This window comes from Amblyraja radiata, chromosome 1, assembly GCF_010909765.2.
Source record: "Amblyraja radiata isolate CabotCenter1 chromosome 1, sAmbRad1.1.pri, whole genome shotgun sequence".
Lineage (NCBI taxonomy): Eukaryota > Metazoa > Chordata > Chondrichthyes > Rajiformes > Rajidae > Amblyraja > Amblyraja radiata.
Genome location: NC_045956.1, coordinates 78,972,173 through 78,998,545, shown reverse-complemented (window position 1 = coordinate 78,998,545; position 26,373 = coordinate 78,972,173). Strand labels below are relative to the sequence as shown.

The window sequence follows — 26,373 nt, the reverse complement described above, 5'->3', positions numbered from 1 at the left end:
TTTATTATATCAGGGACAGTGTCTTGAGCCGAATGTGATATCATGCATCTTGGGTCATTTAATACTGGCTGGACATATACAATAAATAAAACCTTAGTAACATTGATGAACTGGACGATCTTGGAGTGCAAGTTAATAGTTCATCGTTTAATGGGGACATAGGTGAATATGGTAGTGGAAAGGCTTTTCAATTGCTTGCCTTCATAGGCAGAGATATTGAATATTGGAATTGGGGCATTATGTTGCAGCTGTACAGGATGTTAGTTAGGCCACACAGACTATTGTGTGCAGTTCTGGTCAACACAGTAAAGAAAGCATGTGGTATCACTAGAAAGAGTTCAGAAATAAATGACTTGCATGTTGCATGGAAGACAAGGCTATGGTTAACAGGAGAGATTGAATAGGCTGGGATTGCTTTCACCCTCTACCAAGTGACTGGGAGTTGACCTTACAGAGATATATGAAATTATGAGGGGTGTAGATAGGGTAGATACCGCTTTGTAATCAAACCATTACAATGTATTAGGTGAACCACAAAGCATTTATTAAAACCCATGCCGAGAGAACGATGCATACTGTTACACTCATCGCATCAACTTTCAGACTACCAAACTAAGGGACAAGCAGGCTGTTATTAGTGGCTCCAGTCCTACTCAAATCCCGGACTGGATTACATGGTGGAATGTGTATCATGTATAATATATGTGGTGAAGGCTATATTGACACAGATTAATATGGTTGATCTACAGATAGCCACAGTCATTTCCAAGGGTAGAGAAATAATAGCCATAGAGCTAGACATCATGGAAAAAGTTCAATCAGCAAAATTTGCTTACGCTAAAGCTTGTCCAAGTATAAAATTAGAGGAGAAAGATCGAAGGTAAGAGGGGTAAGAGAATATTTAAAGGACATCTGAAGGGCACGTTCCAGACACAGAGGGGGGTGGCAGGTGTATGGGACAAACTGGCAGAGGAGCTGGCAGAGGCAGGTACAATCACACCATTTAAAAAGCTGTTGGACAGAAACTAATCGAGGAATGTGGGCCAAAGGATTAGCATTGATAGCATCAGGAAAAAGGATTAGCATAGATAGCATCTCAGTTGCCATTGGCCGAGTCAAGATGAAAGGTCTATTTCTGTGATGTACGATTACATGACTCTATAACCTCTATTTCTAATTAGTTAATTCATAAACCAGCAAGTAACTTTAGAGATGATGAGCCTGCTTTACAGTGCTATGGGTAAAAGGCACATAAATACACAATGTAAGTATAATGTCACTGCCTGTCTCTTTTATGACGGCAAAAAATGGATAAGGGCAATGATCTCAGTAATAAGTATTTAAATAATACATTAGAGTTCAGCTGCACACCAAATTAAGTTAATCAGATATCTATTTTAAGTCATTTCTAGCAAATCCCATTTTGCTTCTAAATCAGCACAGCAATTTGTCTTCCTTTTGTTTTACCGGTACCCGCATATCTTCATATAACAGGCTCACGTCCATTGATCATTCTGGGGAAGGAGAGCTATAGCTACAAGAACATGTTATTTAATTAAAATGCAACAATCAGGTTTATTCTAAACAGAAGGAAGAGACATAAGGAAATATGTAACAGTTGAAAGTGTGTTTTGGAAAGCACAGAAGCAGACTTTCACAATTAAAGTTATTTATCTTAGGCTGCATCTGGATGGATGTGAATGATGTTTAGTTTAGATTAGTTTAGTTTAGTTTAGTTTAGTGATACAGTGTGGAAACAGGCTCTTTGCCCCATCGAGTCCAGGCCGACCACCAATCACCAACTAGTTCTATCCTACACACTAGGGACAATTTACAGAAGCCAATTAACTTGCATGTCTTTGGAATGTGGGAGGAAACCAGAGCACCCAGAGAAAAGCCACATGGTCACGGGGAGGACGTACAAACTCCATACAGATGGCACCCATAGTCAGGATCAAGCCTGGGCCTCTGGCGCTGTAAGGCAGTAGCTCTACTGCTGCACAACAGTACTGCCCTGTCTGTGGAGCAGCGGTGGAGAATGAGTGATCCATGCCTTTGCTACCTTTAGCCTCGTCTATTTTTGCAGTTATTCTCCTCCATTCCACCTTTGACAGATGTCGTCATCTAAAGTTATTGTCTGCGTCCTAATTTGCACACATTCCTTTTCTCTCATCAGCCCTGAGCCTGCTGGACTCAACTGGCTCACAGATAAACAATGGTGCACGTTTCATATTTTCTTGCTCAAAAAAAGCAAAAAATTACAGGTCCTGGAAATGTGAAGTAGATTAGAAAATGCTGGAAATATTCAACAGGTCAGTGGCAACATTTGTAGGAAGAGTAAAACACAGCTAGAATTTTAGATTTATTATCTCTCGTGAGAATTGTAAGGTCTGATTAAAGTAGAACTTTTTTCTGACCTTACAATTCAAATGGTAGGTCATCAACCTAAAGAGTCATAGAGCTCTACAGCGCAGAAATATGTTTTTGGGCCTACTCGTCCATACCGACCAAGGTGCCTTTCTGCGATCGTCCCACTTCCCATCATTTGGCCCTTTGCGCCGCCAAACCTTTCAGAATAGAATAGTTAGAATAGTTTCTTTATTGTCATTGTAACATGAACCATGTACAACGAAATTGTAAAATGTCAGCCAGTCAGTGCACCATTCAAACGTTTCTAAAAGCTAACGATACATACAAAGTAAAATTTTAAAAAGATAAACAACTAAAATAAATATCATAAAAATAGCACGCATAAACACCCAGCCCTACATCCTTCTGTCGATTTCATGTATGTATGTATCGCCCCTGCGTTCCTTGGCGGCTACATTTAGTGCCTTTATAGCAGTGGGGTAAAAACTGTTTTTAAGTCTGTTTGTCCTTGTCCTTGTAGATCTGTACCGTCTGCCTGACGGTAACAGTTCAAACAGGGAGTGTCCGGGGTGGGAAATGTCCTTTATAATACTCTGGGATTTTTTGATGCAGCGGGAACTGTGTAAGTCCTCCAAGGTAAGGAGAGGGCATCCGACAATCCTCTGGGCGTTGTCAATGGCCCTCTGGAGCGCTTTCCTCTGAGCCGCTGTGCAGCTGGTGTACCATACGCATACACAGTATGTTAGGAGGCTCTCAATGGAGCACCGATAAAAGGACAGCAGCAGTCTCTGAGTGATGTTATTCTTCCTGAGCACCCTCAGGAAGTGCAGTCTCTGCTGGACCTTTTTCAGCAGCGCAGAGGTGTTCACGCTCCACGTCAGGTCCTCCTCAATATGGATTCCCAGGAAGCGGAAATCCGCCACCCTCTCCACACAGTCCCCTCTGATAATTAATGGTACCATGTCCGTTTTATTCTTCCTGAAGTCTATTATTATCTCCTTGGTCTTTAAGGTGTTAAGGAGCAGGTTATTTTCTCCACACCACACTGTCAGCTGCTCCACCTCATCCCGGTAGGCGTACTCGTCCCCCCCGGAGATGAGTCCCACCACCGTAGTGTCATCCGCAAATTTGACAATGGTGTTGCTGTGGTGGGCGGGGATGCAGTCATGTGTGTAGATGATGTAGAGCAGGGGGCTCAGCACGCAGCCCTGTGGAGAGCTGGTACTGAGGCTGAGGGCCGTGGATGTGTGATGGCCCACTCTGACTCTCTGGCTGCGACCCGACAGGAAGCTATTTATCCACATGCAGGTGGAGTGTGGAAGTCCCAAGTCCCCCAGTTTGTCCACCAGTTTGTGGGGAAGGATGGTATTAAAGGCAGAGCTGTAGTCCACAAAGAGCATCCGCACGCACGTATCTGTTGATTTCATTAGTTTATCTTTACCGTTATTTAAAAATGATCTTTCCCATCCATATATCTGCACAAATGTCTTTTAAATGTTGCAATTGTGCCTACCTCCACCACTTCCAATGGCAGACAGTCCTGTAGATTCACTACACGATGTGTTAATAGCTTGCCTCTTAAATCTCCTTTAATCCCCTTCTCTTTGTAAAGCTGTATTCTCCAGTGTTAGACTCCCTACACTGGGGAAAAAAGACTGATAAAACTATTTTATCTATGCCATTATGATTTTATAAACCACTATCAGTTCCTAGAGTCATACAGCATGGAAACAGGCCTGTTGGTCCAACACGCCCATACTGACCAGGGTACCCCATCTAGGCAAATCCCATTTGCCCTCAATTGGCAATATCACTCTAAAACGTTCCTATCCATGTAGCTGTGCAAATGTCTTTTAAATGTTGTTATAGTACCTGCCTCAACCACATTATCTGGCAGCTTGTTCATCCTGTGGCTTGTTTATAGACACATGAATATGCAGGAGATGGAGGGATATGGATCAGGTGCAGGCAGAAGGGATTTTTTTTAAATAGGGATCATGTTCTGTACAGATGTTGTGGTCCGAAGGGCCTGTTCCTGTGCTGTACTGTTTTATGTTTATCTTAAATGAAAATCTGTTGATTTCATTAGTTTATCTTTACCGTTATTTAAAAATGATCTTTCCCAACACAATATCAATCATCTCCGTCAGCCCTACAGACCTTTCTGTGTTTCTTCAGCTCTGGCCTCTTGACTTTCTCCAAGGGTAGTCACTCCGCCGTGCTCCTACCTTCAGCTGTCGAGGCCCCAATATCTGAAATTATGTGCGCAACACTCTACCTTGCTTTTCTTTGAAGCTTTTGATCATCTCTAATTCCCGCTTGTGACTCCGTCAACTGTTTTTTGCTGAAAGGTACTTGGCATGTTTTGCTCATTAGGTTTAGTGTAAAAATGAGTTCTCGTATTTCCTTGCCACATAGAAGAAGGCCATTCAGCCCATCGAGTCTATGCCTGCAATTATGTTCCCCCCACTTATTTCCCTGTAACTTCTTACATGTTCATCAACTCTTGTTTGCTTCACTGCCTATGCATCAGGGGCAATTTACAATGCCCAATTTACCCACTGGCTTATATTCAGGTTGTGATAGGAAACCACAATACTCAGGGGGAAGCCCATGCAGTCACAGAGATAAAATGCAAAGATAGGAGCAGAGGTCTGGACTGAACCCAGGCCACTGGAGCTGTGAAACTGCATCTTTATTAGCTGGGCCATTGTGGCACCCTAGAGGAGAAAGCAGGAATGGAGTACTGATTTTGGATGATCAGCCTGATCATATTGAATGGCAATGCTGGCTTGAAGGGCCGAATGGCGTACTCCTGCACCTATTTTCGATGTTTCTATGTTTTTGTTTCTCCCCTTGTATTTGGATAACACATTTTTTATAAGAATGTTATTTCTATCCCTGAACTAATTCTGAGCAATATATCAAGCATATTTCCTGCAATGCAGTTGGCTGAAAGGGCAGATTTCAGAGACAATGGTCTCCAACACTTCTTTATATATATTTCTGGGATATGATGAAATGTGCGGATTGTAATCTCTGGTTTAGATCTTCTAAGAAAGGAGCATTATAATAAATTGCACCTATAATTGTGTAATCTATACACGTTACAGATATAAAAAAGTTTAATCACATCCTATATTAGTTTTCATAACTAGAATTAAATGGCTACATTAGAAAACCTGCCACTGAGTGACAGTAGGTAGACAAAAATGCTAGAGAAACTCAGCGGGTGAGGCAGCATCTGTGGAGCGAATTAAATAGACAACATTTCGGGTCGAAACCCTTCTTCAGACTGATGTGAGGGTGGGGGAGGGGGAGGGCAGAAAGAAGAAAGGAAGAGGTGGGGCCAGTGGGCTGAGGGAGAGCTGAAAAGGGGAGGAGAAAGTAGGGACACCCTGAAATTAGAAAAGTCAATGTTATTACCGTTGGGGTGCAAACTGCCCAAGCGAAATATCAGGTGCTGCTCCTCCAATTTATGGTGGGCCTCACTCTGGCCATGGAGGAGGCCCAGGACAGAAAGGTCGGATTTGGAATATTAGGGGGAGTTGAAGTGCTGAGCCACCGGGAGATGAGGTTGGTTATGACGAACCTAGCGGAGGTGTTCAGCGAAGCGATCGCCAAGCCTACGCTTGGTCTCACCGATGTAGAGCAGCTGACATCTAGAGCAGCGGATGCAGTAGATGAGGTTGGAAGAGGTGCTGGTGAACCTCTGCCGCACCTGGTAAGACTGCTTGGGTCCTTGGATGGAGTCAAGGGGGGGAGGTGACAGTATTTTGTGCGTGACAGTATTTTGCCAAACATGCTGGTAATTGCTGTGAAAGTGTGAGATTAGTGATGAAGTCATTGCTTTTGAGCACCAACCACAGCAATCATGGCAGACTGCGATGAGGTTATAATGTGGTCGATAACAGGATGTTCACAAAATGCTGAATCTTACAATAATTATTCACTGATTTAATCGGCTTGTGCTTTCTGATCTCTTCTCTATCTAGAGTCAACAATGAGTAAGAACCATCAATGGGTATCCAACACATTTGTAAGTGTTATTCAGTTTGTATTTTCAATCATTAACTACAGTATACTGATAGTTTTTTATAATTAAATAACTCTTAAATTATACCTTATATATTTTTTCCTAAGAAAAGTGATTACTCTTAAATGTACACAAATATCTGCAGTTGTGCTGCTCTATTCAGTTGCTATTGTGTCACCCTGGCCACTCCCGCTTCTTCCCTTTCCTATCAGGCTAATGGTATAGAAGTGTGGAAAATGCACACCTCCACAACTAGAGATCAGTCCTGAACTACTATCTACCTCACCAGGGACCTTCGGACTACCTTTGATCAGACTTTACTGGCTTTACCTTGCACTAAAGTTATTCCCTTATCATGTATCTGTACACTGTGGATGGTTCAATTGTCGTCATGTACTGTCTTTCTACTGGCTGGTTAGCACACAACAAAAGTTTTTCACTGTACCTTGGTACACGTGACAATAAACTAAACTATAACTGCATTCCTTTGAGTTGCTATATTCCAGTTTGAGACCAGTTCGTGTTGGAAGTGGTCTGGAACCAGCTGCGGTGTGTTTAGTTTAGTCTAATTTAGTTTAGATTTACAGTATGGAGATACTGAGTCCACGCTGACCATCGATCACCCATTCACACTAGTTCTATGTTATTCCACTTAGTCTTCCACACCCTATACACACAGAGCAATTTACAGAGTCGAATTAATCTGGAAACCCACATGTCTTTGATATAAGGGAGGAAATCGGAGCACCTGGAGGAAACCCACATGGTCAGAGGAAGAATGTGCAATCTCCAAACAGACACCACCTAAGGCAGGATCGAACTTGGGTCTTGGGGCTGTGGGGCTGCAGCTCTACCAGCTGCGCCACTGTGCAAAACAACCTAATTTGAGGAAGGGCATTCTTGCTTTTGAGGGAGTGCAGAGGTTGACAAGGTTAATTCCCCGGATGGTGGGACTGTTATATGATGAAAGAATGGAGCGGCTGGGCTTGTATTCACTGGAATTTAGAAGGATGAGAGGATATCTTATAGAAACATATATAATTATTAAGGGATTGGACAAGCTAGATGCAGGAAACATGTCCCCAATGTTGGGGGAGGGGGGGTCCAGAACCAGGGGCCACAGTTTAAGACTAAGAGGTAAGCCATTTAGAACTGAGATGAGGAAAATCTTTTTCACACAGAAAGTTGTGAATTTGTAGAATTCTCTGCCTCAGAAGGTAGTGGAGGTCAATTCTCTGACTACTTTGAAGAGAGAGCTGGATAGGGCTCTTAAAGATAGTGGAGTCAGGGGATATTGGGAGAAGGCAGAAACGGGGTACTGATTTGGGATAATCAGCCATGATCACATTCAATGGCAGTGCTGTCTCGAAAGGCCGAATGGCCTACTCCTGCACCTATTGTCTATGTATCTAAGTATCTATGTATGTATCAGCTGCAACACTGTGCACTGTGTTTCTACGTCATTCTCTTAGGAAGATATATTGCCCTCGAAGGGCATGCAGCATCTTTTAAAAAATGACACCTGATTGCTAAGACTTAAGTCTGTGAGAAAGACTAGGATTGTATTCTCTGAAATTTGAAAGGTTTGAGAGGTGGTTAGATGATGTTTTCTTTTAATGTTGATAAATTCTGCAAGGGGAATGGATAGAATGAAGTTCTGCTGGTTAGGAAATGTAGAACTTGCAGGAACAGCCTGGAATTTCAAGGCAGATCTATCCCAAATGAAATCAGGAGAAAAGCCTACACACAGAGGGGAAGTAGAAATGCCAAACTCCCAATTACTAACAACAACTTGGTCAGTGGTTAATTTTAAGCCTAAAAGCGGTCGATTTTCGTAAATAAATATTACAGGGTGAGGAAAAGATCAACATATTGAGTTAGGTCACCAATCAAATAATACCTTTATTGATGCAAGAACTAGCTTCATGCGTTAAATATCCTAGTCCTGTTCCTATGATTCAGTGCTGCCTGCTGTGATACACATGCCCTGATCAAAAGCCTTTATATGCAGAGGACGTAATTTATGATGTTAAATCATCAATAGACCAGCAGATTTAGTTCAGTTTAGTTCAGGTTCAATGTGAAAACATTCCCTTCAGCCCACCGAGTCCATACCGACCAACGATCACCCGTACATTAATTTTATTTCGAAGTCGCGTGAGTGACTACGTGAAGAGCCCGCCAGCCCGCATGCACATAAATACGTCGACGCATGACGCGGGAATCGGAGCAGTTCGAAACTGCTCTGGCAGGTAAGCCAATTTTGTTTTCAGGAATGAGCCGCAGCGGTACAGCGGGCCCGGAGTAGCTGACGGGCGCAGCCTGTGCAGCTGCTGCTGTTGTAGCTCCGAATGGGAGCAGGCGGCCGGATTTGAAGGCCGCCGTGGAGACTCCGTAAGGGGCTGGCGGGATACAAAATTGCGGCTGCCGGCGGTGCCAGGTCAGCGACCGCTGCAAAGGATTAGCAGCAGCTGGGGGTTTTAAAAATAGCCGCAGCCAGGATAGCGACCACCATGGAAGCTCAGCTGCCGGATCAGCATTCTCTGTGGGGGTTTCCGCAGCAGCGAGCATTTTAAACATAGATGCTGCCGGCTGAGGTCGGTTCAGCATACGCTGTAGAACAACGTATAGCATATGCTCTATTTATAGGGCAGCTATAAATAGAGCTGGCGGTTGATAATAACGGCTGCCTCTCGGTCACGTGTGTGACTATCGTGTCAGAATGGGGCTCCACTGGAGCAGGCGGCTGTTCGGAGCATCTCATGGGCAATGCCTGTACAGATTGATGCTCAGAAAGGGAGTTAGCCAGAGGCCTGAGGAGGCAACACCTGATTCAGGGTTGCATTATATTTCCCCCCCTAAGAAACTCCGTTGAGGCTCCAGAAAGGAGCTCCTGGTTTAGGAAGTTTTTTGAGCTGTGTCTATCAGACACCTGTGGGAGCAACACCTGGTTCAGGGTTGCGTCATGATAATTTCCGTTCAGTAGAGGGGAGTGTTGGAGATTCTTTCATAAGTGGCTCCAACTATGTGGATATCGATAAAGCAATCGAATCCCTGAACTAATGGGGGATATGCTTCATTTTAATCATGTGAACAAAATATGCTCCGTGCACCAGAGGCATTAACAGGCGGCTCCAGCCATATAACTGTGGCAACACCTGGCAGGGTTGCAGTATTTCTCCCACTCTGTCGAGGGGAGTATCGGAGAGAGGTGACACCGATTATGATGCCAGCTTGACTGGGTCATATGGAGGCCAGAGACCTGAGGAAGGAACACCTGGTTCAGGGTTGCGCTCTTTTTCCTCCCCTGAAATACTCCGTTGAGGCTCCAGAAGGGAGCAAGGACTCGGAGTCACTAGCAGGCACAACCTGTCTGGTAAGTACAATAAATAAATGAATAAGCAAACAAACAAATATTTAAAGGGGCTGCTGAGGAACCAGCAGCAGAGGACCACGGCAGTGTGAAAAGCCGACAGCCATCCGTTTCCACTTCGGAGTCACTGGCAGAGCCGGTCTGCACAGCTAGTTCTGATTCGGCTCCTAGAGGGAGCCGCTTGGCAACCCCAAGTCGGGGCAAGGCCAAAGCAAAGTCTGTGAGACAAGTCCTGTCGGACGATTCGGGACAAGAGGATTCTGTCCCCACATCTATGGCAGATGTGATTGGCTGTTTGTCTCAATTGGAACATCTGATGGAACAGATGGTGGCACAAAATATGATCCGTGTTACGGAGGCATGCACAGGCATTTCGAGCCATATGCCTGTGGCAACACCTGGTTCAGGGTTGCAATATTCCTCCCACTCGGATGAGGGAAGTGTCGGAGATCAGTATGGAGCTGACTCCAAATATGAGTATGTGCCTGAATCCCATGCTTTAATGCATGATATGCAGGAGTCGCATAAGGAAGAGCTGCCTGCTCTTGCCTCTAAATTTGCTATTCCCTCGGGGACGGGCAAGCCACTACAAGAGGAGTTGGCCAGCAGCATCAGCTACCTAACATCACACCAGCTGAAGGAAGATGTTGTGCTGGAAACGGCTGGGAGATATCACAGTCCGGGAAATTGCAAAACTCCCGAACTGGGATGTTCCCATAGTCAATGCTACCATAAGGAATAAACTGGTAGCGTGGCCTGCACAATAAAGCTCCAGCAAGGCCTGTAGGTCGAAGAAGTAGTCTGTCCCATTCGGCTCAGGAATGCTGGCAGGCATGCCTTGCACAGCAATATCACTTTTGAGCTCAGGAAACGAGCTGTTGGCAAGCAATGGGCTGAAGATGTGGTCAGACAGGGTCTGCAAATGGAACTTCGCTGAAGCTCCAACAAGCAGGTCGACCCGGGTTCAGAGGCGCTGGCAGGTAAGGTCTCTTTATTAACCTCCGTAAAACTCCGAAATGGAGCAGTCTGTCGGCCCAGGTTTGGATTTACTGGCAGCATGGGCTGTCTGGTATCTTTTCACTGTCTCTGGAGTAGACAGATTGATGCAGAGACATTGGTAGGGTGCCTTGCATATGTAATTTACAATTAGGAACAGCTTGGTTACCCTGGTTCAGGATAGACAATCCTGGAACTGGCTGGCCATATGGGTCATATTGACCAAGGAAGCACTGCTTCAACATTTGTGATTGAGATTATCAGGCTGCTCAGTAGAGTGAAGTAGTTGTAGTCTCCCTCAACACATGATTAAAATTCATCTCAGTTAGTGCAGTTGCCAGTTCGTTGAAAACATAATTGCCATCATCTCTGGGATAGGTAGCTACTAGCAGGAAGCCGGTCTGGCATATAGTATTTTATCTGACCTGCAGGTTCATGTTGTGAATCAAAAAGGTATATATAATAATCTGTAGGCTCTCAATACCAGTATTCCTGATTGAGTGGCTGGTTGAAGAGATTGTGTTGTGCACACTGGCGACTCAGACAGGTGGTTTCAATCAGAGGACTGTGAAGCAATTCCTGGTTCAGGCTTGAATTAGGCTATTTTCCACTCAGAGGAAAAATGCTAAGGATTCGTGGTGACTCTAATAGCCAAGAGTTGACAGGGAACTCGTATTCCCACATCAAGTGGATACGGTGTTTCAGCTCTAGTCATAGGTTCTGATTATATGTTATCAGGAAATTGAATGAATAACTAGATAATGCATCCTCCGTGGCAAGAGAAGCCAATAAATTTCCGTCCGTATGGTCAATAGAGGAACGGTGGTTCCAAGTGGAATCAGTGACATCTCACAGAGAATGAGTAGTCTGCCCAAGAACAAGAGGGGTATATTTCTGATATTCTCAAGATTGCAGAAACGTGGAGCATGCCAAATCAGGTTAGGATTTGACTAATCTGATCATGTGTTTGGTTACCCAGTTTGAGATGGATGATTGGCTTTCAGCAATTTAGCTGATTCAGAGAATCAATCTTGAAGATACATACTTTGCCATATCTATACACAAGAGGCACAGATATATTTGGTGTTTGATAACAAAGCCAGTGGTGGAAACTAATGCTGCCCTACTCAGATCAAAGGGCATTGTGTCATCAAGTTTTAGATGACATGCAAAATTTGCAGCTGATAAAACATAGGGGTTTATCAGTAGATTCCTCTTACGATGTTAAGGATGAGGCAACATGAAACTTAATTGTACCAACTTTGCCTATTCATTCAGGCCATGGTAAGGCGTCTAAAGAAGTTCCTATTTACTCAAAGTCACGAGTGATGACTGGTGCAGCCTTTTTTCTCGGGCAGCTAGCTCTCCACAATTGTATGGGAAGTTTATGAACAAGATATGTGAGTTAATTTTAAACGGAAATAACAGAGGTTTGTGTTGCTTTCAGTTTGGGCTTAGAGAAGCGATTATGTGATAGCACAATTAACACTGCTTGTGCTGTTTTGTCATTCTTTATAATTCCATAAGTGGGACAATAAATGATTGGCTATTCACCTGCTGTTCACTAACGTTATGCAAGGTGTTTTTTATATGACCGCTCTAAAAGCCTACAGTCATCGTAGTGTGCAATGTATATCAGTAAATTATTATGCAGATATTCATCTACTGCATTCCTAATGGGGGCAGTATCTTTAAGTTGATTATGCTTTTAGCAACTAATTTCAGCACAAAGAACACAGTCTTTACTCAACCTCTGGCTCGGGGTCTGGGTCATAACTGACATTAGGGTAGCTTGTTATGGGAATTATCTCATAAAGCAAAACGGGCTTGGTTGCGTACATTTGGAGTTGACAGTATACCCACCAGATCGGAGATTGGGCGTGATATTATGTATACAGGTAAACTGAGCTTGCTCGTACCTAAGAGATGAACGATAGTTTCTTCATTGTTATTTAATAGTCTCTCAAGAAATTGCTGATGGCTCATTAGCAGCCAATAGAATGGATATTTCCCTTTCATCATACAGCAAGAGGCTTTCATAGTGCGTGTTCAGAAGTTATAAAATTTGGTTGAATATGTCTGGATATTTGCAGATAGAATTCTGAACAGGGTTGCATGAGTTATTGTCTAACTCAAAGCCAATTGGGACTATGGTCCGATTAAGAGCAATGGCCATGTATGCAAGTTAGCATCAAGGTATTAATAACCCATGTTTTCTACCATCTATGGTTTTATCTGTTTAAGTGTTTCACACACAGATTGGGTTACTGCATGAAACCACAGAGCTTTGAAGTCTTCACGTAGTCACTCACGTGACTTCGAAATAAAATAGAAAGATTAAACGAGAACTTACCGTTTGAAGTTTGATCTTTATTTTATGAGAAGTTGAAGTGAGGGAATATGTGCCCTCCAATCCCAACCCTGATTCTCATAAAAGATAATCCGGTAACTCTAGTCTCGTTAGTCTTTCTATAGTTTAAGTTCTGCAACTGGTCTGTGGTTTCATGCAGTTGCTCTGAAGATTGACGCGCATGTGGGCTGGCGGGCTCTTCACGTATTCCCTCACTTCAACTTCTCATAAAATAAAGATCAAACTTCAAACGGTAAGTTCTCGTTTAACCTTTCTATCATATCCTACACCCTAAGAACAATTTACAAAAGCCAATTAACCAACAAACCTGCATGTCATTGGAATATGAGGAAACCAGAGCACCCGGAGAAAACCCAGGTGGTCACGAGGAGAACGTACAAACTCCATGCAGACAGGATCGAACCTGATTTCTGCTGCTGCTCTGCCACTGTGCTGATTAGTACTAGCAGAATTAAAACAGTTATGTTAGCATTTTCCCTAGCCCGGCATTTTGTTTAATATTTATTCCTTTATTGCCACTTACATCCTGCACTATCTTCATTTTAATGTTAGTTCCTCCTATCCCCTACTTGCATATGAGGGCATTTCTGCTCATTAATTTCCTGTTGTCCATCACCTGCCCATCACACACCCTGTCCAACCCCTCAATCTCTCTGCCTTTGCCTAAACCTGGGCTCTGAAAATTATTTAGCATCTGGAAGGTACCGATATGCTGTAAGCCACTGGGCTGAACCTAAGTCTGTTTCATTCTCCGCAGGTGCTGATACACCTGCTGGGTTGTTGCAGCATTTTCATACATTCGAGTAGTTCCAAGGCGGCCTTCCAGCTGACACCCTGCAAACATCTTAAATTATCCATAAAAACAGCTCCAGCACAAAGGCACTCGGTGCAAAACTGAAGTAGTCTGAAACGACCTGCTTCAGGCAGAATTTAACAGAATTAGAATTTAACAGACTTCTTTCTTCATTATACTTCATTATTCACATTAATGTAAAATCAAAAGCCTTCTTCTGTGACTTGACTGTGCAGAATAACTAATCCTGGGGGGAAAAAAATCACATTTCTGAATATTTTCTAAAAAAACGTAATTCAGTTTGACCACCAAAAATCGAGAACACGGTGACTCGGACATTAGTAACCTTCATTCCTAAACTCCATCAACATGAATTTACAGAGGGAATAAGGATTTGAAAAAAAGATTTCCATATAGAAATAATGTAAAGCATTTTCAATTACAGTGGTGCGCAGTTGGTAGTGTTGCTGCCTCACAGTGCGAGAGACCCAGGTTCGATTCCCGACCTCGGGTGCTGTCTGTGTGGAGTTCGCATGTTCTTCCTGTGACTGCATAGGTTTTCTCCGGGTGCTCCAGTTTCTCCCCACTTCCCAATGACATGCGGGTCAATAGGTTAAATAGCCTCCTACAATTAATGAATTTATTCCTTAAAAATGTAAGCACATTTTCCAAGATGCTCATCTCTCAATGTTCCAACACATATCAACATAAATATCACTTTAAGTTATTTTGTCAATTTCACACCATTCTGCCAATCTATTCTGACTCCCTGTAATTTGTTCTTGTGCTACACTATGGTTTCTGAAATCGCTCTTTTGATTCATGCATGTCGGTCATGGACAACTGTTGTCTCACACCAACCCTTGTGGGACAAGATGGCCTATTATCAGTAATTACCTTCAAGTCACTTACACTTTGTGTTTTTCAGACAGTTTGCTATCCATTCGTTTACTTGGCCTCCAGTGTGACAAGTTCTGGTGTCAGTTGTGACTGTACTCTTATTGAAGTGCTTTCCTGAAATCTATATACATTAAGTTCATGAAATAATTAATTATATTACTTCTTCAGGAATTCTATTAGGTTAGTCGTACATGACCTTCTCTTTAAGATCCATGCTGAGCACACTTTATTGTATTTTCAATTTTGAGGTAATTTTCTAAGATCTTTTAGTGAGAACTGTTATTGTTTCCGACACAGAGGTTAAGTTACAATCAAAGTCAGATTAATTGATCTTTCATTGCTTATTTTATCCATCAGTCTGCAGTAAAATTATAAAAGATAACTGTAACTATTACCTTTTCAGTCAATTAAATGCGGAAAAAGATTGGACTTCATTGCCTTCCATCACAGTGAGGAACGTGGTGAATCCGCTGTGTTGGGTGTTTATGTTAACTTTTATGTAGTTGTGTGCCATTGCTTTTTTTTAGTATGGCAGTATGGTAGCAATGTTAAAAAAAATTGAGATTTTAATAATTAAGTCTGCAATTTATCCCATCAGATAAAGCATAAAAAGAAGTTTAATTTGACACCTAATTCGCTTTCATATCTTCAGTATTAAAAACGTTATTGCCATTTTCATACTTGGAAATTAGCATCTTGTTCCGTATTGCTTTTCCATTGACTTAACACAAAAGCTGTGATCAAGGACAGTCAAAAGCCCATAACTTTCTTAAAAATTAAGAGAACTGAATGAAATTTTCAGTTATTGTAGATTGAAGCATTCTGAAACAAATATGAAACAATGTTACTTGGATGACCTGAAATGAAAGCATATAATTAGTTAGTTACCTAATTGTAGCTAATTACAAAATTCAATTACTAGATCTAAACATCTATCAATTTCTTAAGAAAAGGTTAACATTTTTAAATAGCCTAAGTGTCCAAATAACATTCACACAAGAATTCACAATATAACATGATTTTTAAATCTCATTGTCATGAATTTATAGGCCAAATGGCAGGAATTTAGTGTTTAATTCCCGTAAATTAATGGCCATTTTAATCATCTTGCGAGTAGGAATTTGTGCAACGCGATCAATTGGCACATTGCAGTTGCGGTGAATTTAAACCCCATATCGGCAGGAAAAATACTGCCGGTTCGTATGGGTCCTAAGTTACCTTTTCGCAACGTAAAATTTAGATTAAAGGCATCCTAAGAAGCACGTTTATATGTAAAATAAACTTTCCTTTACCTGTCCCGTACGTGAAATCCGTCCCCGTTGTCGGTGTTGACGGCTTTAGAAGTTGATTTTTAAATTACTCCCTCTATTAAAATATCCAGTGCAGTTAAAAAAAAAACTTAATAAAACCGATGTCTGAGCGATTATTCTTCAGCAGCTAAACAGCCTGACAAAAATCAATTTGAACAGGCTGGGAAAAAAAGGCATTTTAAACCCGCCCCCCTCTCAAAGGCGCCAAAGTCGCGCACACGGGCAGTGACAGAACTGCAGCGCCGCTGAAGGTGTAGGGTAATTACCTATGTATGGTAATTCAAATTTCACTGTACCTTAGTTGGTACATGTGACAATAAACTGACCCATGAAACCTTGACCTTGAATTAAGGCCATTGTATCCATTCTGAATATGGAGTAATAATGTTGGCTGGAACTACACTACAATATTGAAGGAGAACTGCATTATCAAATGCATTACATGTTGGGATGGTGTTAAACTGAGACCTGTCTACTCAGTGCTTTAGTTATGTATGGCCTCACTGCAAGATTCAAATTAAAAAATTTCCAGCATCTGCAGTTCTTTCTTAAATACCTTTGATTTTTCCAGCATCTGCAGTTCTTTCTTAAACAATATGTCTACTCCACAGCAAAATCTCCTCAAAGTATATCTACTTTGATGAAGTTTTCCTCCTCTCTCCGAGACTGCAGGTTTGGCAATCGGCTTATTATAAAATATTTGGAAAGTCCTTTTCGTTGACCATCCTGCTGTTGCCAGAATATGGTCCATTCGTACCTTCATATTTCTGGCCGCCGATGTTGCTGCTGTATGGTGGAGTGAGATTTAAAATTGTCAGTATCCACTCCAGCAGTCCCCAGAACCTGTCTGAGCCATCTTGAGAAGGTCTGTACTGACACCCGACCATGAGGCTGTTTGAAGCTAACCCATAATGCCATTTTGCTTCCTCTTAAGGCTTTTGTTGTCCTAAGATAAAGCAGCAGGTATGTCATGACACACAAACGGGGGTCAGGTGGGTATGCCCGAAATTCCAAACTTAGTCCCGAAGTTCCTGGTCTACTCTACTTGACCAGCACCAAGATTCTGAATGTTATCTTGTCCGTCAATGTTACCATATTGTCCAGTCTTAATTTGTATAGGGACTGGACCCTTTGAGCTGAGACCAAGGCCATCAGCATGACTGTTTTTAGTGTGAGCTGTTCCAGGGACAGGGACATAGCTGGTGACCAACCCCTTAGTAATGTCAGGACGACACTGACGTCCCAGATCTGGGTGTACCTTGTTCTGGGGGGGATTGGTGTTATAGATACCCCTCATCAGTTTGGCAACCAGAGGGTGAGATCCTATGGACTGCTGTCCTGGTGCCTGCCATAAATACGCTGACAGAACAACTCCTAGCACTGTTAATTGTGCTGTAACTCAGTCCTTCATCGAAGTGAAGGCTGGATAGGAACTCCAGGACGTTGGTAATTGTAGCTGCTCTGTATGCTACCCCAGTCCTCCAGCAGTACCCCAGTCCTTCCCACTTCCGTATGCTGGAGAGGTACTGCTTCTTAGTCGATTCTCGGTAGGCCACCGTGATCATGTTCATGGTCCTGTCCAATAATCCCATGTCCAACAAAGGCCGTTTCAAATTCTGCAAGCCAACATATTTATCCTGTCATGGCACGGATGACTTTCGCCCATAACAGGATGGACCAATAGGTCTGGTCTTTTGGAAAAGGTCATGAGTGGTTCAGAGACCATGTCGAGGACCACAGGGACCCATGGCTGTGTAGGCCAATCGGGTACTTCCAAAATACCTGAAGCTGAGTCCATTTGTATTTTGCGTAGGACCCGACTGATGAGGCAGAAGAGGGGAAAGGCATAGAAAAATAATTTTCCCCAATTGAGCGAGAAAGCTGCTGCTGCCTCAAGGTCTGGTTCCCAAGCGACATATGTTGGTAACTGGTGATTCAGTCTGGATGCAAAGAGATCGATATCAGGTGTACCATACCGCTTTGTAATATCAGCAAACACTTTGTGGTTCAACATCCATTCGGTGTCTGCCACTCTATTGAGCTTACCTGGTAGGTAAGTTGCTGATAGCCAAATATGTCTGTCGACACACCATTGCCAGATTGTGTTGACCAGATCGTCACACGATATCAATTTTCTTCCACCCATATGGTTAACATAGGCCAACACTGTGGTATTGTCAATTTGTAGGCGGACATGCAAGTGGTGCATAGCTGAACAGTAAGCCCATAAAACGCACCCAACATTTCTAAATAATTTATACCCAGTGTCTGTAGTAGTGATGATTCTTGTATGTTCCATCTGCCACCAGTACTAGATAGAATGTTAGTTGCTCCCCAGCCCTGAGCACTGGCATCCGTTTGTAATGTGAATGCTGCGTTTCTGATAACGATGGGGCTGGAACTATGCCAAATGTTTTCTTTCCACCATTGGAATTCTGAAATTGCTTTGGCTGGTAATTGCATAGGTCGATCAAAATGACCTGCATTTTGTTTTAGCGCTTGCACCTTTGCCCTTTGTAAATTTTGGTAATGCAAAGGTCCAAGTTGAGTAGATGGAAATGCTGCTACTAATTTCCCAATTACTTTTGCCACCTGTCGAATAGATGGTTGATTAGTAACAATCAATTTGTTGCAGGCTTCCACTAATTCTGCTGCTTTGTCCTTTGGCAATGTTACAGACATGTGGATAGAGTTAAATGTGAATCCCAGATAGTCCAAAGTTGTGGATGGTGTCAATTTAGATGTATCTGGATGTATGACAACCCCCAGTTTTTCAAACAAATGTTTGGTAGCTAATACCGCTGATTTAGCTAATTCCAGGGTTTTCCCCACAATCAAGATATCATCAAGATATGCCATGACAATATGTTTTTGTTTTCTTAGCATTGCCAAGGCTGGTTTTAATATCTTGGTAAACAGTCTTGGGGCTGATGTTAAGCCATTAGGCAATGCTTTATACTGCCATTGTTGCCCCATCCAGTTAAACTTTAGGTATCTACGATGATCCTTATGAATGGGTACTGCATAGTATGCATCTTTTAAATCGATTCATGCCATGAAGTATCCTTTGCAAACTAATTGTTTGGCAGTAACAAATGTTTCCATTTTGAAATGTATATACCTAACAAAAGTGTTCAGTGTAATTAAGTCAATGATGATGCGACATCCACCATCTTTCTTGGTTTTTGTAAAAATATTCGATACAAATTCCAGAGAGTCATGTTCTGTTTTCTCTATGACTCCTTTTGCATGTAACCTCACCAGTTCTGCATGTCCCTTGCATTTTTCCCATTGTGAGAGTACAAACTCCCTGTGAGGTACATGTTGAACTGGTGGCATACTTTTTTGGATGAAATCAATGTTGTATCCCTGAATACTCTGTAGTATATTTTTATCAAGTGTAATAGTCCTCCATGCTTCCAAAAACAAGTGTAACCTTACCCCTGTTAGTAAAGGCCCTACACCTTCTATGTTCTGGAAGGAACCAGACCCACCTACCTCCATGGTTACCGGTAGTGTGTTCATTTCTTCGGCCTCTGTTTCTTCACTGGTCGAGGCGCCGGAGTGTGGGGTCGGCGCATCTTTCATGAGGGCCGCTCTGGGTCCTGGCCTAAAAAAGACCTCCGGGGATGATGTGCGGCCCCCATGCTTTCACCAGCACCCTGGTGTTGACGCCTGCTGGTGGATGCATAGGGGTGCTGCCGCCTGGGGTGTGTGGTTTTACTCGTTCCTGGACCTGCCCTCATAAGCCCAACAGCTTTCGACTCTTGTCCAGATCTTTGACTTGCTTCGACAAGTCTTTCCCAAACAGCAGTATTTGTGGCTGTGCAGTTGAAGTTTTGCACAGCCCTGCAAATTTGGGATTGAGGGCAGGTCTGATGGCGTCCTTCCGTAGGCAGTTTATCTCATACTGTGTGTTACACAGAAGAGCCAGTGTGTCCTGCTGGTTATCGGTCATTTCGACCCCATCAACCGAACGAGCATATGACGTTATTGCTGACGTCAGGAGTTTTAAGACTTTTTGGAGCTTCACCTCCTGGGTCCTTATGCCCAGCCCAATGTAGCCCCAGATTTGGCTGTTAACGGCCGGTACATTTAGCGAGATGCAGTTCTCCGGAGGTGTATGTTTGTCCATAGTCTCATTGACTATCTGTTCCTGCAGCGGGTGGAAGGACAGGTAGTCTATACTGGCCCCCAGTTTCGACTGCAACGGATGTCCCGCTCGTGGTGATACTGCGAACCTGTTGACCACTCCCAGCAGCTCTTCCTGGTCCTGCACCCCCAGCACACTGCTGGTATCTTCAGCCACAAGCCCCTCTTCCAGGCCAGCCCGGCCCTGGCCCCCAACGCTCCCCTCTGTCGAGGGAGATGCGATGGACAGCTCCGAATACGGTGCTGTTGTGGGTGTGTGAGCACTCCCATGGCGAGCTTGCTCCATCTCCCGGAGCAAGTCTCGCTGGAGCATCTGCTCCATCAATCGCTCCATGCGGGATAAACGGTCACCTTTGCCGCTCTCGGGCAGCGCGTCTTCCTGACCGGACTCGGCCGAGTCTATCGGCCGGACCAACTTCTGCTTCGCCTTGCCTCCAACCCGCTGCGGTGGTTCGAGCTGAGCAGCTTGCGGAGTTGGGCATGGCTGAGCAGTGATTGTGTCGGTGACTATGTACTGCAGTGAGTGCGGTCCAGGTGCCGCCGGTCGCCCCCCACTGCTGGAACCCTCCTGGTCCACCACAGTCGTACGGGGCGCGACCTTCTTTAGTTTTCTTCCCTTATCCATGTTCGCTGAAACACAGAACACAGCAAGGGTTGGAAATAAACGACCTCAGAATAAGCTTAACGTACCTGTAGGTCCCGTTTTAAACTCTGCCGCGGGAGAGCACTTCCCCCGCCCGTCGCTGTTGCACTGTGTGAGACGCTATGTCGCGCATGCGTGCTGGCGGGGTCTTCACGTAGTCACTCACGTGACTCTGAAGTAAAATAGAATAGAATAGAATGCCAGTTATTGTCATTCAAACATACATGGTTCAAACGAAATTTTGTTCCTGCAGTTATAACAGCAAAACACCCGAAATACACAATTAACACAATTCCACACAAACATACATCACAGTGAATCTCCAAACACCTCCTCACTGTGATGGAAGGTAAAAGTCTTAGCTCCTCCCTGTTCTCTGTTCTTTATTCTTCTCCCGCAGTCAAGCAGTCAAACTGCTGCATCGAGCTGATCGAGGGTCTTGATGATGGAGCCCCCGGCGGGCGATGGTAAGTCCCGCGGCTATTTAAGCTGCGCTGGGCGATGTAAGTCCCCACTCCGGGTCGATTTAAACCCCTCGATTCGGGCTGGCGAAGTTGCCATTGCGGGAGCTCCGAAAAGTGGTCTCCCACCAGGGACCTGTCCACAGGGCCTGCATGTTACCGTCCACAGGGCATGCAGCCGAATCCTCCAAAGCTCCGAAGTCTGATCGCAGCCATGCGCCACCACAGCGCTCCGCGCTCCGAAGACAGCCAGCTCTGCGATGGTGAGTCCGCAGGCTCTGCGACTGGAGCTCTAGGTCGATTCCGGTTGGAGGACGCCGGCTCCATGATGTTAGGCCCCAATGACAACGGAGACTCGACAGGAAAAAGGTTGCTTCCCCGTTCAGGGAAGAGATTAAAAAGCCATTTTCACTTACTTGTGTACCTCTGGAGTTGCACATAATGCACTACAGGCACTAACAAAATTCCAAGGTCCATCACTATTCTCCTTATGGTCCAATATGCTTCCAGGTTTTGCCTTGTCTGCATATTTGGATATGGTGCCCTGCAAAATCAAGTTCAGGTCTTCAGTCAGGCACGTGCCATCAGGGTAGACAAGGTGGGCAGTGCCTACCCTGACTAAAATTATCAAAAGGTAATTATTAAATATAAATAGTAAAGATTTACAATTCATTAACTAAAATCAGTATTTATTATAGAAACATAGAAAATAGGTGCAGGAGTAGGCCATTCGGCCCTTCGAGCCTGCACCGTCATTCAATATGATCATGGCTGATCATCCAACTCAGTATCCTCTAACTGCCTTCTCTCCATACCCCCTGATCCCTTTAGCCACAATTGCCACATCTAACTACCTCTTAAATATAGCCAATGAACTGGCCTCAACTACCTTCTGTGGCAGAGAATTTCAGAGATTCACCACTCTCTGTGTGAAAAATGTTTTTCTCATCTCGGTCCTAAAAGATTTCCCCCTTATCTTTAAACTGTGACCCCTTGTTCTGGACTTCCCCAACATTGGGAACAATCTTCCTGCATCTAGCCTGTCCAACCCCTTTATGTCCAACCCCTTTATAACCCCTTAAAATTAAAAGGATAGTATTTTAATAATCGATCATAGGTAGGCATAATTCTCCTGAGCTTTTCATCTGCAGTACACGTAATACACGTAACTATGGACGCTGCTTCAAGCCTTCACTTACAATGGGCAATAAAGGCAGCTGAAATCCTGCCTTTGCACCGTGGACTGCATGCAAGGTGCTGCGCATGCACAGGAGATGAGACCAATCTGCGCATGCGCGTTTTTTTAAAGATTCTTTAAAAGTCGACTGACTGCCTACAGGACCAATCTGCGCATGCGCGGTTTTATGATATTCTGCGCATGCGCGTTTTTTTACGATTTTTAATGGGCAACTGACTGCCCAGTGCATACCCTGAGTAATTACTCACGGCACGTGACTGTCTTCAGTATATATAATGTGAAAAGCGATTATCTTAATGGCAACCACTGGTGATTTACTTTAGATACCGTATGGAAACAGGCCCTTCAGCCCACTGAGACCATTCTGACAATCGATCACATGTTTGCATTAGTTCTATGTTATCCCACTTTCTGTACAGATTAGGAGCAATTTAAAAGGCCTATTAAACTATAACCCTGTACTTCTTTGGGCTATGGGAAGAAACCAGAACATCTGGAGGAAACCCATGCGGTCACAGAGAGAACGTACACTACCCTCTATTCAGGCAAACAACTCTTGGTTTCTTTGTGCTCAGCCTGGTTGCTACTGTTCTTTTATTCTATGTGCTTCAATATTAAAGTGTTTTATGTGCCACTTCATTAAACACCTTCCTGGGAAGTGGCATCACTGACAAGGCTGTCATTCATTGTCATCCCTGGTCACCTTTTACAATTGAGTGATTTGTTACGTCATTTCTGAAGGCAAAATGCATTCATATTGAATTTGGCCGGAGTCACACATTGGCTGGGAATTGGGCTAACACACCTAAATAGAACAGTTCTTCAACCAAAAAAACATCTCGTGAGTCTGTAGATGATACTACAAGTAACCTGTTGATTCTCAGGAAAGTGCACGGTTTCTCCAAAGAGTGAGTACACAAATTCTTTGTAGACATCAGGAGTTTTACCTGAAGAATCTCATCATAGCAGCCCTAAAATCCCATGGGACAGAATGCTAAATATGATGATGGAAGCATGCCTCTTCTTCCAGGAATGTCCAATACTCATGATGTTTTATTTTACAATTTACTTAGTTAGCTTGCTATTGGTGTACATGAGCCAATCACACAGTGTGTGCGTCAGGAGTCTGAGAAACGTTTCCTCCAGGTTCAAGAAGGGCTTCTTTCCATCAACAATCAGGCTCTTGAATTCTCTGGAGTTCTCTGCCTCAGACGGCGTTGGAGGCCGGTGCTCTGGATGCTTTCAAGAGAAGGTTAGATAGAGCTCTTAAAGACAGGGGAGTCAAGGGATAAGGGGAGAAGACAGGAACGGGGTACTGATTGTGGATGATTAGCCATCACATTGAATGGTGGTGCTGGCTTGAAGGGCTGAATGACCTACTCCTGTACCTATTGTCTATTATCTATTATCTATTGTATAACCCTAACCGCAACCCAACCTCAACACTGCACTACTAAGGATGTTGTACTACTAAAGTTGCACTAAATACTTTGACTTGCACTACTGTTATGAGTTTGCCTGTTAATGGTCCTGCAAAACTACATATGGTAAGATTTTCATTATTCCGGTCCTGGTGCATATAACAGTGAAACACTCTTGGCTCTTTCTGAACTCTTGATTGAGAAGTCGTTGGAAAATTTAGTGATTAGAGGTATTATTAAGTCACTGCATTTTTGTAAGTCTCCTCAGCTCCTCATGAAATACACATTGATGTAGAAATACTCTGGTGAAATGCCTTACTTCTGCCCTTTTTTTTGGAGAGGAAATTGGGACAAGTGTTCATCAGAAAATCTAAGCAACTTTGAAGATCTATGAACTTTGAAAATCTATGTAGTTTTGCGGCAGGTCTTAAAACCCATTTGAAAAGTGAAGATTATTTTGCGTTGAAATTCGTCATCTACCTGCTATTCCTTTGCAGCATTTTTTATTCCATTCAGTTATGGATTTTCTGTAAGCAACATTTCAAACTCAATTTGTTTTCGCCTATCCAATGGTGATGTTTTTAGAAAAGGTCAAAGGAACCCTACACTGTTGGTGAAAGCCAGTGAGGACATGGTGGGATTTCTTTGATTTCACCTCATATCAGCTTTCAACCACTTGTTTTGGGAAAGGGGATTCCTATTTGCCAAAGAGAAAATTAAATTTGCTTTAAGCTTTTGCAAAAGAAGAGCACACAATAGAATGAATTAATTCTTGGGGGTGAGGCAAAACATCCATTCATACTCAATGGAATGAAAATGTAGCTGGACACATCAAGAATTGTGATCAGTAATATGTCACTTTGTATTTAAATGCCCCTTCCTTTAAATTGTTTCCATGTTATTGTTTAAAAAGCAAAACAAGCAAAGGAACCCTATACAGGAAATGGCAGTCTTCCAAGGGAAAAGTCCCTTCAAATTGCTGACAATTAATTGCATTTGTGCACCGAAGTAATGTAATGTTGAAGTTATTTTACACTTTGTGTACCTCCAACCACCTGCATCTGAAACTGTTTCATCACTTGAGATCACATCAGTTCAGCATATCTCTGTTATGAGGAGGAAGGAAATATACCAGACTGGAAATGACTTACTGTAGTAATCACGTAGATGCTTAAATAAATGGTGCATAATTCTCCAGGTGTTCTGGATCACATCTGTCCTAACATCTCAACAATATCTGGGAAAGGAATTGAGATGAGACTATTGTGTCCATGTGATAATATTACTTATAGTCACTTCCAGGCTCTTAAATTAATGTTTTTTTAAATAAGTTATTATCATCATATACTTATTAAAGGTCTGATCTTGTATGTGTGTATATGTCTGTGGATATGTGTGTGTATATGTGTATATATGTGGTTGTCTTTACATGTGGTTGTCTTTACATTTTTACATATTTCAATTGACATTTTCCCATCTAGGCAGAGAGTATCTTCACTGAATATTTGATGCTTTATTTCTCAATTTATTCTCGACCTATTACTGATTAAAAGTTTTTTAAAAATCAAAAGAATTTGAATTTAAAATTACCAGCTTCAACTGATGACGTCACAATGGCTCTGCTAGCAGTGATCAGCTTCACTGAGGGTTTCATCCTATATTTGACGTTATTCACGATTAAGGTTTTAAAAATGCCAACTTTCACAAGATTTTTACATATTCTGATTCACATTTTCCCCTCTAGTCACCTTCACTGAACATTCTATGCTTTATTTAACGACATTACTGATTAAAATTAAAAAAATCAAATGACTGAATTTAAAAAGACCAGCTTCAACTGATGACTTCACAATGGCTTGGCTAGCAATGATCAGCTTCACTGAAGATTTCATCCTATATTTCATGGTATTTGCGATTAAAGCTTTAAACATGCCAACTTTCACAAGATTTTTACTGTTAAAATCATTCCTACCAGCTTCCAACACTCTTCGATACAATGTTGCAACACAGGAACACTCTGAACTGAAGGGGGAGGGTGAATTGCTATTGTTACACGCAGGGCAAGTGCAATTGCAATTTTTTTAAAGCCCACTGCTGAGGGAGGCAGGGGAGTGCTGGAATCTTACGTTCGGGAACGGCTTGAGTTGGAGGACCACACCACCCGTGGGGGCTACAGGTAGGGAACAGGTACATTGGGGGAGCAGAATCTGCACTTGGTCTGGTACTTCTTAAAACTATCTTAGAATTGCAAATCTGTTATACTGTGCACTGCCTCTGTGGGAGAAAAATTGCACACGATTGGAATATTTGTTTCTAATATGTGGTGTTTGATTCCATTGGCATATTCTT

At 43.0% G+C, this 26,373-nt stretch overlaps 1 protein-coding gene across 1 annotated transcript in view; it reads left to right on the top strand.

Annotated features, from left to right (window-relative positions):
* The window catches only part of LOC116979671, a 121,728-nt gene that overhangs the window by 56,788 nt on the left and 38,567 nt on the right, over positions 1–26,373 (top strand). The window contains exon 4 of the mRNA XM_033031389.1: positions 6,366–6,409. Coding sequence (XP_032887280.1) covers positions 6,366–6,409 — 44 coding nt within the window. The remainder of the gene's footprint in view (positions 1–6,365; positions 6,410–26,373) is intronic.